This window comes from Culex quinquefasciatus, chromosome 1, assembly GCF_015732765.1.
Source record: "Culex quinquefasciatus strain JHB chromosome 1, VPISU_Cqui_1.0_pri_paternal, whole genome shotgun sequence".
NCBI classification, from domain to species: domain Eukaryota; kingdom Metazoa; phylum Arthropoda; class Insecta; order Diptera; family Culicidae; genus Culex; species Culex quinquefasciatus.
Genome location: NC_051861.1, coordinates 68,884,459 through 68,897,089, shown reverse-complemented (window position 1 = coordinate 68,897,089; position 12,631 = coordinate 68,884,459). Strand labels below are relative to the sequence as shown.

At 39.1% G+C, this 12,631-nt stretch overlaps 1 protein-coding gene and 1 long non-coding RNA gene across 4 annotated transcripts in view; both read right to left on the bottom strand.

Annotated features, from left to right (window-relative positions):
- Nucleotides 1-7,809, bottom strand: part of LOC6043994 (probable methylthioribulose-1-phosphate dehydratase) — a 59,238-nt gene extending 51,429 nt beyond the window's left edge. Inside the window, exons 1-6 of one of the 3 annotated variants that reach the window (XM_038260405.1) lie at nt 7,792-7,809; nt 7,555-7,692; nt 7,381-7,486; nt 6,665-6,688; nt 6,420-6,476; nt 6,317-6,354 (exon numbers count right to left, since the gene is read on the bottom strand). In XM_038260405.1, coding sequence (XP_038116333.1) covers nt 6,317-6,354; nt 6,420-6,476; nt 6,665-6,688; nt 7,381-7,422 — 161 coding nt within the window. In that variant the 5' untranslated portion in view covers nt 7,423-7,486; nt 7,555-7,692; nt 7,792-7,809. Of the gene's footprint in view, nt 1-6,316; nt 6,355-6,419; nt 6,477-6,664; nt 6,689-7,380; nt 7,487-7,554; nt 7,693-7,791 lie in introns of those variants that run through there. The other 2 variants (XM_038260408.1, XM_001861539.2) reach the window with 2 other exon arrangements.
- LOC119768876 lies at nt 3,114-4,108 on the bottom strand. Its single transcript, XR_005278275.1, has 2 exons — nt 3,621-4,108; nt 3,114-3,548 (listed from the first exon to the last, which is right to left on the bottom strand). It is a non-coding gene; the product is annotated as an uncharacterized LOC119768876 (long non-coding RNA).
- Nucleotides 7,810-12,631: the final 4,822 nt, after the last annotated feature.

Below are 12,631 nucleotides of genomic sequence, written 5' to 3'. Positions count from 1 at the left end.
CATATATCCAATGTATTTCTGCCAAACGTTGACTTCAAAACTACCCGAACTAAAAATAGTTATATTTGGTTCTCTTTCTATCGCTCTCATACTTCGCTGGCTCACTGCCTGAGCCTCGACCTGAACAAGTTGATGCTTTAGCCGCTCGTTAATAAAATGCGAAGATGGCTCAGTCGGCAGCGGGTAGCAGCAGTAACATCGAACATCCTACCCGTCGTCCGTTCGATTCCAGTCCAGCGTTATTCCACTTGGCCGTCGACGAGAAAGCGTCCCCTACCTGTGAAGCAACTTTTTAAAATCAGAATTTCCTTTTGATGCCCGCTTCAATAATTTTAAAATAGAACATAGGCCACATCCTTTTCCTACTGCAATCCAAGTCAAGCTTCTCATTCCCATTGGCCAATCAGAATTAGTTGCTTTGAACTAATGTAAATTGCTAAAGTAATGTAAATTTTAAAACTAATGTAAATTTTCAAAACTAATGTAAATTTCCAATAAATCTAATGTAAATTTCCAATGAACCTAATGTAAATATACATCATTTATCATGATACTTTTTGGTACATGATAAATAATGTAAATTACAGGAATATTTTTTCTGTGTACGTCACCTAGTGGTATAGATGTTTGTAGGGAGGTTTTGGACTCAATGTTAGTAAATTGAACGTTTGTTTTTTTAACACCACCACCACCACCAGCGTATTCAATTCAAGTTAGGTAGTTATCCGCAAATGAAAATTGGACTTATATGAATAATTGAACATTTTGGACTTATGAATAACACACAACTGTGCATTTATTCTAGAGTCAGATCCATACAGCGTCAGTGTTTATTTGGTCGAAGTGTACTAATTCATTGGCAGATCTGATTCTAGTTGTAATGTACGACAAGACTACTGACGGACATGACAGGACGAGGGCCCAGTTTAGAGGTTTCGACATCAACGATGTGCGGCTGGATCACCCTCCCAAAAAAAAAAAAACATATATATATATATATCTTGTTTGAACTGACGACCTTTTGATTGCGAGTCCAACCGCCGCACTAAGGCCGGGACCGACAGGTTGGAGCAGATGGGAATCGAACCCAGAATCATCCGCTTACAAAGCGGACAGCGTAACCATTCGGCCACGCACTGCTACGTGCGTGTACGAATTGGAATTAAACATCGTTGTTAGGTAGCCCCTTACAGCTAGCCGCGCAAAAATGGTCAGTTTTGGGCGCTAATAACTTCGCGGGGAAAAATTATAAAAATATGGTGTCTTCGGGAAAGTTGTTCTAAATTTAATGAAGGTTCTACATTTGAGAAATGGTAAGAATCGGATAACTATGGCGCCTTCCATAGGTAAAAAAGTAAAACAGTTGCTTTTCTCCATACATTTTGACGATTTTTCCCATACAAACTTTAAGCGATTGGAGGGGAGGGGTTCCCGTGGTCAGAATGAGTTCAAATTTGGAATTTAGCCTAGTGATGGGTTAATCTTTAATTTCAGGGGGTAGCCCCAAAAAAAGCCCGGATTTGGACCACCCTAATGACTACCCTACCCTAATGTGCCAAGTTATATAACAGGCCAAGATATATAATTTTCCAAGGTACCGTAAACCGGGGTGACTTTGATTTCAATTTGTTTTTAGAATATTTTCCAACAGGTAAGGGTTTTCTCAATATTATTATTTTTAAAACATGTACTGCACACAAAAAAATATTTCCGAATGTTACATCATTTATGATGTAACACTTTTGCACGTCATTAAACATTTAAATTTAAATGCAATTTGATGTAAATTTGCGACAAATTATACGTAAAAACGTGATTTTACGTTTGATTCAACCGTTTACGTCAAATCTCAAGTTTACATCAACTGAGTTTACATGTGATTCATTTTTTCCGTTTCGAGTTAATTCACATATTTTTTTCTGTGTGGGGTAGGCCACACAAAGTCCATGCACAATTTTGGAAAAAAAAGTTTTTTCAATAGTGTTTAGAAAAATAGTTACGTTAAAAATTCTTAGTTTTAATTCCGGGGTGACTTTGATAGTCATAGTTTTTCTTGTTAAAATCATATTTAAGATATTCAAATTTTATTTTTACGTTAAATGTACCATCACTAAAGTAGCTGATATAGTTTGTAAGAAAAAAATCAATGTTTATGTTAAGTTAACTAAGTTTATAAGCGAGGGGCGTGACATTGGCCTTAATGTATTAATTTTCGCGTTTAATTAATTAAGGAATTAAATTTCTCGCGTCATTTAATATTTGACAGCACCACACCTGCTTTGAAAACATTGATTTGCCTCGTGTCACTTTCGCTGGCAGAACTGTCAAGTTTGTTTTGATTTAGTTTTAGAAAGAAAATATGTCGCGAGTTTAATTAGAATTTTTTATGAAAACTTGCGATTCGAGGTGCCACCATTCTTTTGCTTCGACACGCATCTAGTAGAGGATTGCGGAGGCGAAGGCATCGGCAGTATGCCGGACGATTTGGAGTTCGACGAACTGAACGACTGGGAAGAGTGCACGAAGATTTAGTCCGGTTGAAACAGAGGGAAGCGAGGTTGCAGCTGGATCTGAACGTGTTGATGATGCCGAACATGCTAGAAACGCAGCATCCGACGTCACATCCGGCAATGCAGCAGCATCATTTGGAGAAATCGCAGCAGCGGGGAGAAAAGTAAGGAGGGGATTTTGAATGATGGGAGATTGTTGATTAATTTTATGTTTATTGTAGGTGGTTTCTTCATCGGTCTTCAGCCAAACTTTCCGTTGTCGAAACCCGCTTAGATGCGTATCTTTTTGGCGGACGAATTACCGGCATAACGAACCAGCCGACGTTTACGATTCCAGTAAACTTTCCTCCGGCGTTTAACATGGTTGCCGCCGTTGAACTTCAACCAGAGGCTGGTTCAGGAGGTTCAGCAAAATCATCCGGTGTTGAATCAGCACCGTTATCATCAACAGCAGCAGCAGGGTCAGAATCCCTGTCAGCAGCAGCCCAAAACTGCAAAATTACCAGCAGAACCAGAAAAGATGCAACACCATCGTGGCAGGCTGAACCGATCGGGGGAGTACGAAGCGTACGCGATTGTCCCATTGTTATAAATAAATACAAGTTGTTTTAAACCCTAGTTTATATTTCAAAGCAATTTCATTCACCATATTCTGGCCACCGTGATGCGATATTTGAGCGGTCGTTAAGTACCTTTAACTACCGACTGATGCCTGACTGCAACTGGGCGATGCGCACCCGGTTCGGGAGGATGCAGCACTCGTCCAGCAGAAGGTCGTTCGGCTTGTTGGCGCGTTTTCGGAGCAGACTGTCCTCTTCCATATCCAACCCCGTTGACCGTCAGGGTCGTTCTTCGGCTGACGGTTATCACGAAAATTCTAGGACCACCCGAGGACCATTGTTCCAGTTACCCCTCCTTTACTGGTAGTGGTGGTGGTGCTGCTGCTGCGAAACATCATCGTTGAAGTGATCATCGAACCAGGTTTGCCGACAGGATGGCTGCCCTCCTTCTCGGAAACTCTTTGGGTGGCAATTGATTCTGAAACGAGTAAGTATAATTTATATACACACAAAAATGGAGGAAAACCTGCCGGATTGTGCCACGATTCACCGAAGTCACAATCTCCCGCCGCAATCAAACGCTTATCTGGAGAAACATATCCTGCTGCTGATCCGGGTGTCCACCACCGCCAACTCCGTTGCGATTTTTGTGGCAACCACCTTGGTTGTGGTTGTAGAACCAGCCTTCTCCGCCGCCGGAATGTCCACCGGAGTGATCTTACCATGAACCGCCACCACCGGGAGAATGCATTCTCCCATTAGACCGACTTTTCGGCGACAAACAAATTGCACCAAACACAACAACAATCGTGCGCAATGTCAAACCGTCAGACTGTCAAATCAATGTGGTGCAAAAAGAGGTGGCGATGTTTTGATCGAAAACAATCGTTAATTAATCAATTTCGGCAGTTAATTAATTAAATTATTTAATTTTTTACTATTGTCCCGCCCCTCGTTTATAAGCTTGTTAACAAAATACATATAAATTTTAGGTGAAATTGTTAAAAAGTCGGAATTTTGCCTGAAATTTGTTAAAACTAGTTTTGTTTGTAAATTTATATTGCATTTTATACTGAATTCGAAGCACGAATCACAATTTTTCACATTTTACATGAAATTTTTTATACTGAAATTGCCTATAAATTTGGAGATTTTTTTTTTAAATTATGTTCCAAAAATACATATTATTTATTATTTACAAACTTTTTTAACCTTCTCCTAGTGGAAAATTGTCCAAAGAATCCGAAAATGCATTCTGTTTTTCGATTAAAAATCATGTTCATTGAGAAAATCATGACACTTTGAGAAGTTTAAAATAATGACTTTCATCAACATTTTCTTAACTATAGTTAACTAACTTTTTAAACTTGTCAACATTTTATGAAAAGTTCTTCTTGAGGTACTTTGAACAATTCTCTACCACGGTCAGTATGTTTCTAAACCATTCCTTACGTATTTTAACTGTACTCTTCATTTTGCGGAAAAATCGCAAACCTATCAAAGTCACCCCGGCTATCAAAGTCACCCCGTTTTACGGTAACGATATCCTGTCTGCCAGACTTTTTACCAATAGGCTTCATACATAAAGTACGTCACGCTAAAATCAGCCAAAATTTACCTCCCCTCTTCCCCGCTTTTCCTATATATAGGTAAGTATTAGGGTGTTTCATCCAAACAAAGTTCTCAGAATCAGGCAAACCTCGGTTTGCCTGATTCTGAGAACTTTTTGTATGGACCCTAATATACAATACAATACATACATACATACATACATACATACATACATGTATACATACAATGTCCGACATGCTCAGAAACCCCTCTTCCCCCTAGAGCGTGACATACTTTATGGTTGACACCAATGCTGTTAATCGATGAATCAACGTCATCGATGTCGTTGATCGTTGATTTAAACGTAATCGTAATCGCAGCCATCGTTGATTTAATCGTCAACGTCAACGGAGCCGTTGATTTGAACGGCGTTGATCAACGCGTTGATTATCGATAATCAACGCGTTGATCAATGGCGTTCTTTTATAGTTTTCTAGAGTTTTATGAGGAAAGAACGATTTTTTCATAAATGTATTGATTGGGAAACATTCTCAAATAGATGTGACATGGTTGTTCGGGGATTCGGGTGTACCAAGAGGACCGAAGTGACCAGATTTTAAACCGTAATTTAAGCCTTAGCTAATTGCTGGTCACTTTCATCTCCACTTTGGTTCCCAAGTCCAACCAGGATTTTTCTTATGTAAATGACACCGAGGACGGACGGGAACCGAGATATGGTCGAATTAACACCGGAATTATTGTTCCGGCGGGTTCAGTAAGAGTCTCGCATGGCTAAATAACGACAGAATTTGTTTTTGTATGATACAATACTGAATTGACCGCATGACCCATGTTCCAGAACCCAGATTGAGATCGGCCAAGATGTCAAACTTCATGACAGACCGGAGTAGCTACCTGCTAGTATTCAAAGAGTAAACAAAATATTTATGACCTACTGCGATCGGTTTTCGGCACCCCACGAAAGATTTTTCTCGTGGCGTTCAATCGAAACTCATTGATCATCAACAGTAGGCTATTCCGGTCTGTCATGAAGTTTGACATCTTGGCCGATCTCAATCTGGGTTCTGGAACATGGGTCATGCGGTCAATTCAGTATTGTATCATAGAAAAACAAATTATGTCGTTATTTAGCCATGCGAAACTCTTACTGAACCCGCCGGAACAATAATTCCGGTGTTAATTCGACCATATCTCGGTTCCCATCCGTCCTCGGTGTCATTTACATAAGAAAAATCCTGGTTGGACTTGGGAACCAAAGTGGAGATGAAAGTGACCAGCAATTAGCTAAGGCTTAAATTACGGTTTAAAATCCGGTCACTTCGGTCCTCTTGGTACACCCGGATCCCCGAACAACCATGTCACATCTATTTGAGAATGTTTCCCAATCAATACATTTATGAAAAATCGTTCTTCCTCATAAAACTCTAGAAAACTATAAAGAACGCCGTTGATCAACTCGTTGATTGTCGATAATCAACGCGTTGATCAACGCCGTTTAAATCAACGGCTCCGTTGACGTTGACGATTAAATCAACGATGGCTGCGATTACGATTACGTTTAAATCAACGATCATCGACATCGATGATATAAACGCCGTTGATTTCAATGATTAACAGCATTGGTTGACACTGTACAAGAAAGTGTGCAATTTAGTGCATAATATAGGGACTTACTCGAGTTTAATGCTAATGCCTCCACCAGTGCCGGTGACCTGATAATGAATAAAATTATTAGCATGTTTGATATTTGCAGTTGAAATGAAAACAAAACACTCACCCATCCGAGATTGTAAAACTGCTTGCACAGTTCGGGAATAAGTTTTCTTGGATGCTCCTAAAAATAATAATTTTGAAGCAAAAATCCAAACAACAAGAAGCGGTAATAGGTTAATTTTTTTCCTGGAAATTAAATCTATTAACGCTTTGTAACAAGTTTAACTTGGTTTAACAAATTAAAAGTTCATCATAGCTAAAGTTAGTATATAACAACAAAATATGCTCTGGGAGGATTCTAAAAATTACCTTATTTATAACGTTATCATAAATCTAAAAGAAAACGCGCACACACGGGTGTTTTGTGTATAAGTATGTGGATTTTATATACGTATATTCGTGGGGCGATGTGGAAAGAACGAAAGAAAGAAGAAGGTTAATTTAGTTCTCGAATTAATTTCGAATCGATATTATTTCTGTTTATTCGGGAGAAATAGAGAGACACAATGAATGCCCATAGGTAGAACAATCACCAGCAACGAAAAGCATGCATTATTATAACAGGTATTTTCCTAAACAGGGCAACCATTTCAAATTTTGTTAAAAAAAAGAGAAGATTTGCAGTATTATTATAAAAATGATAATTTATCACTCTCAAATATTAAAATGTAGCACATGGCAAAGATTGAAATGGTTACCCTTTATTTATTAAGCAAGGTCATTGAAGTCACAACAGTGAAGAAATATGGTATTCTAGGAGTTGTGGTGGAATTGATTGATATTGATTTTGATGTAAAAAATGGCTTTCGGCCTATCATAATAATTTATACGAAAAGGTTTGATACGAGCATGCACGACTACGAACAATTGATTTTCGTACTGAATTTTCAATCGTTGAATAAAAAATTAGCTAATCTAATTTAAATACAACATTTTTTTAAATTCAAAATAACTACTTTAGAAAACCAATTGGTACTCAAACGCTTACAATTGAGAACTATTGTACAGGTAAAAAACATATTTACCTCAGACAAATCTTGGTAGATGGACGATCTTGCCGATGCCATGATGGATGTAGTCGGTCGGAGAGGAAAACTTAAACTGAATGTACAAGGATACTCCACGGATGTCCTGTTGGAAGAAACGAAGAATCCAATAACTGTATTCTATGTACGCGAACCCGCTGTAATATAATATACCTGAATAGTCAAAAGACGACGTCGAGAGGAGGCACTCGAGTTTTGACCTGACAGTGCTTGAAGTATATGCTCACGGCTTCGTTCTGCTATATTCGTGCTATATTGGCCGTGTGTCGTGTGATCTAGGTGATGAAAACACTGCAAGCCGGAGCATGAAAAAACAAGTTGAATCGTTTTGCTGACTAAACAAATACAGCAATAGAAAGCGGTTCACTTTTGCGAACGAATTCTTTGTACCTTGTTTAAAGCCTCACAAACACACAGCCAAACTATACTTCTTATCAGCTGATGGTTTAAAACTACGTATATTATTTACTTAAGGAAGCTGGCAAAGATGTTTGGAAATTGTTACCTCTTTTTTCCTCATCATCTGGTCATCTGGTTGAAAACGATACATAGCTGCACACTCAGCCATAATAAACTTTAAAATATATGACCGATTCTTAGCACTTGTTTACCAAGCAGTCATTTTTTCAAGTTGAACTTTGGATGGTTCTGATAATTTTCTGTTTTTCAACTATTTGAACCACACAAAAACATATTTCCACACCAAAGTTCTTATTCTAAACATATCTGTGAGGAGAAGTTGTAAAATGTATAAACGCTGGAAATTTTTAATTTTCCCAACTTTTTTGAATAATAGCTCAAAATAATGGATGGAATGCAGATATTTTGTCATTTTAAACGGAAATTTATAGCAAAATGACTCTTTTATAAGCCCTTTTATTGACAAAAGAAGATTCTGTAGGCATAAAATTATACAGGACATTTAAAAGGGGGTATATAGAAGCGTTGTCCCGTCACGAAAAATGACAATTGTTTAATTTGCAATAGTTCGTGAAATCGGATTTGCATCATATTTTGGATTCTCTTCGTACTCAAAAAACCCTTTAAAATGCTTATTAGAAATCGAAAATTGGTCAAAAGGAACCAGAGTTACGACTGACGCAAGTTTGTGTTGTCCCGTCACACCAATTTTTTGGTCAAGGCACGAATTTAAAAAAGGTGCTCATTTCTCATGTCTAGAAGCAAATCGTTTAACAGGCCAGTTTTTGATCGATCTAGACTAAATCGACCCTCCAGAATCCAAATTTGCCTGTTGAATTTCCTGAGTCTCAAAGGGAAGCGAGATATTCAAGATGGCGTCTAATATGGCGGCAGAATGGAAAAAAACCACCATAAAAGGATTTTTAAGTTCAATCAATCAACTAGTAAAATTTAACTAATTTGGGGTCGCTGAACTCGAATATGAGCCATATATACTCCAAAGTACTCAGAGAATGTGCAATCCAAGATGGTGGCCAAGATGGCGAACCTAGAATATTGGATTTTTTTATACAGAAATGTAACAGGCAGTCAACAGGTCAAATTTAATTAATTTGGGGATGCTGAACTCGATAATTCTTAGAATATTCTAAAGTCCTTAGAACAGTCTGTGCGGCATAATGCCGAATACAATGACAAATAAATAAATAAGTACTCAGGGAATGCAATTCAATTTTCTAGCTTCGCCATATTGGCCACAATCTTGGATTGCACATTCCCTGAGTATCTTGGAATACACGGTGACAAATAAATAAACTATTCTAGAGCTCATATTCGAGTTCAGCAACCCTTTGTTAAATTTGACCTGTTCATTGCCGGTTACATTTCTTTATAAAATATCGAGTATTATAGCACCGCCATATTGGCCGCCATTTTGGATTGCACATTCCCTGAATACTTTGGGGTATTCTAGGAGTCATATTCGAGCTCAGCGACCCCAAATTAGTTAAAGTTGACTAGTAAGTAGAGATTTACACAATTGCTTCATTTCGTGACAAATTTGTATAAATATTGGTACCCTTTCCCACAGATTTTAAAGTTATCAGCAAAATACTGAAAACATATGCGTACAAACGTTGTCCCGTCACGAAAAAATCGGTCATATATGGTTTGCATATGAACGAAATCATTTAAAAAAATATAAATGTTATAATAATGCCATATAAATTGTGGCACCCTTGTTGGGTCAGGCCACACCGGATCTCCGGGATGTCCGTCCTGGTTCCCTCACTCTGCTTCTTCCTCCACTCACTCTACTCTACTCTTCTGCCCTGATGACAGTTCTCCACTCTCTCGTCATCCGACCTACCCGTCACTGACATCGCGCGTGACTACCCGACCAGAATGCTACAGAGATTACCCGATCAGAATACTGTACTTCTAATGGATCACCACATCTCGTTTTTTCTACAGACAGATAATTTCTATATCAAAGTGAGCATCTTTGCACCATAAAGCCTCATCTACAATCTAATTCCGACAAGATCTTCAGAAACAATCACCAAATCTTAGATCAATAATGGTTGTGTCACGTGTATATGACATTGTATTGAAGGTGCATTCTGAGATTGTAGATGAGACGTAACATCGATAGCACAAAACTCAACCCAGGGGTATGACAATCGTTTAACATCGACATTTTTTCATTCCCTAGATCAAACTATGTCGCAAGAGACAGGTTTCGATGGGTTGCGGTATTTCGTTTTATGACTACATTATCTTTGGCTCAAACCTGCCGTTCATCATTGTGGGAGTGGGTTGTGTAATTAATGAATTATATCTTTTATCTTACTTGACAAGATTTGATGCTTTTTGGACAACATTTATTTTATTTAGGAATACTGCATATCCTACCTTTTCATTATTTTATTTATTTTTTTTATTTTTTTCTTACTTTTTTATGAAAATTGAAACTAAGGTTAGGTCTTTCATTTACAATTCCTTTTCGGGCTCAAGGCTTCGATTCTCATAGGCTTCCTTATTTTGACCTTGTTTTGAATACCGGATTGAGGCTCTTTTTTAACGTTTGAATTCGAGCTCTAATACTATACAAAATTCTGTCGAGCGCGAAGCTTCCTGTCTTTCTCAATGAGCTCAAAGCTGAGAGCGTATATAGTTTTATCGAGCTTGGAGTTTATGGTTCCGAACTCTTGACCCTTATTTAAGAGCTTTAGGCTTATTTCCGAGCTCGTTGCTCATTTATTGTTCCAGCCAGTAACTCTACTTGTTCTGTTTTTTTTTTAGATCTTGTGGCTTAAATTTGTTTTTCAAAAACGAGGCTCGAGCCAAGATTTTTCTTATTTTGTTTTTTTTTTACGAGCTCATGGCTCAGTTGACGTGTCTGTAGCTCGGCGCTCTCGACGCTCAGATTTTTTTTAAAGAGCTCGTAGCGCACACTCCTGAGGAGCTGAATGCTTTGAGTTTTGTTGTTTTTTTTAAGGGGTTCGAAACTCACACTCCTGAAAGCTCGAGCTCGAAGCTCGGTGATTATTATTATTTTTTTTAAGAGCTCTAAGCTCGGAGTTTTTTTTTAACGAGCTCAAAGCTCCGGGTTTTTAACGACCTCGAAGCCCACATTCCTTAAGAGCTCGAAGCTCGGAGTTTGTTTTTTACGAGCTCGAAGCTCAGAGGTTTTGTTTTGTTTAAGGAGCTCAAAGCTCAACCTCGGGCTCGAAGCCCAATCCCGAGCTCGAAGCTCAATGTTCCGAGCTCGAAGCTCAATATCCCGAGCTCGAAGCTCAATGTCCCGAGCTCGAAGCTCAATCCCGGGCTCGAAGCCCAATCCCGAGCTCGAAGCTCAATATCCCGAGCTCGAAGCTCAATATCCCGAGCTCGAAGCTCAGTCCCGGGCTCGAAGCCCAATACCCCAGCTCGAAGCTCCATCCCGGGCTCGAAGCCCAATCCCGGGCTCGAAGCCCAATATCCGAGCTCGAAGCTCCATCCCGGGCTCGAAGCCCAATACTCGAGCTCGAAGCTCCTTCCCGGGCTCGAAGCCCAATACCCGAGCTCGAAGCTCTCGAAGCCCAATATCGAGCAAAAAACTCTCAGACTCCCAACAACCAATTGTTTGGTTTTTGTTTACACTTGCCGTACCGTTCGGTGTCGTCGTCGATTTTGTTCAGGAATCATCATAATACGGTAGTCACTGAAGTATTTTTTTTTTTTAATAAAAAGCGACTTTGACGTAGTGAGGTAATTTTTGCACTACTTTCGTTCTTCTTTTGACTACACCTGCTCGTTGTTTTTGTTTACATCACTTTTCGTCACTGATTGAGGATAACCAAACCGGACCTGATGGATTCGGGACCATTTGGAGGATCCCATCCTCGTCGCCACTTGTGGCACCCTTGTTGGGTCAGGCCACACCGGATCTCCGGGATGTCCGTCCTGGTTCCCTCACTCTGCTTCTTCCTCCACTCACTCTACTCTACTCTTCTGCCCTGATGACAGTTCTCCACTCTCTCGTCATCCGACCTACCCGTCACTGACATCGCGCGTGACTACCCGACCAGAATGCTACAGAGATTACCCGATCAGAATACTGTACTTCTAATGGATCACCACATAAATATAAGATTTTGTATGGCAATCCCGTTAATTTGTATAATTTTATAAAGTGCCACCATGCGTGATTTTCATAATATAAGAACACTTTATAATTGTTTTCTATAAAATAACCGTGTGCCGTGTTGATCGTCACCGTCGGTACCGATGAATTTGAGATCAAAAATTTCTTCAAAAACGGACACTCTCGAGATGCCTTGTCGCCTACACGCTCGGTGTCAAACAGCCCGGGGAGTAGACCTGTCAAACTCCATACAGTGAGAGCCTACCTCTCACCTTTTGGTACTGACATGTTCTGGTACTTTGACAATTTGAAATGTCACCGTTGGTACCAATGAATTACCCTTTTATCGCACAACTTGTCTTTCATTCGGGTAAAATGGCAATTTTAAATCGTACCTTTTTATGGAAATTGAAATAGAAAGTGATTAGAATTAATTTATGAACTAGATTCCGTGCTTGGATTAACGCAGTCAGTTTTACTATGTCGAGAGCGGTAATTGTAATTTTAACCCTTCAATACGGAGAGAATGATAATGATTTTGTAATTGCTACCATGCAATTTTGTGGAAGTATGGTACATTTTACAATATTTGCGTTTACTTTTACCGAAAAGCCACAGTTAATTTAATAAGCAGCATTTTTAGCAAATGTTCTTAAAATTGGGTACTAAAGCCCTATGTCCATT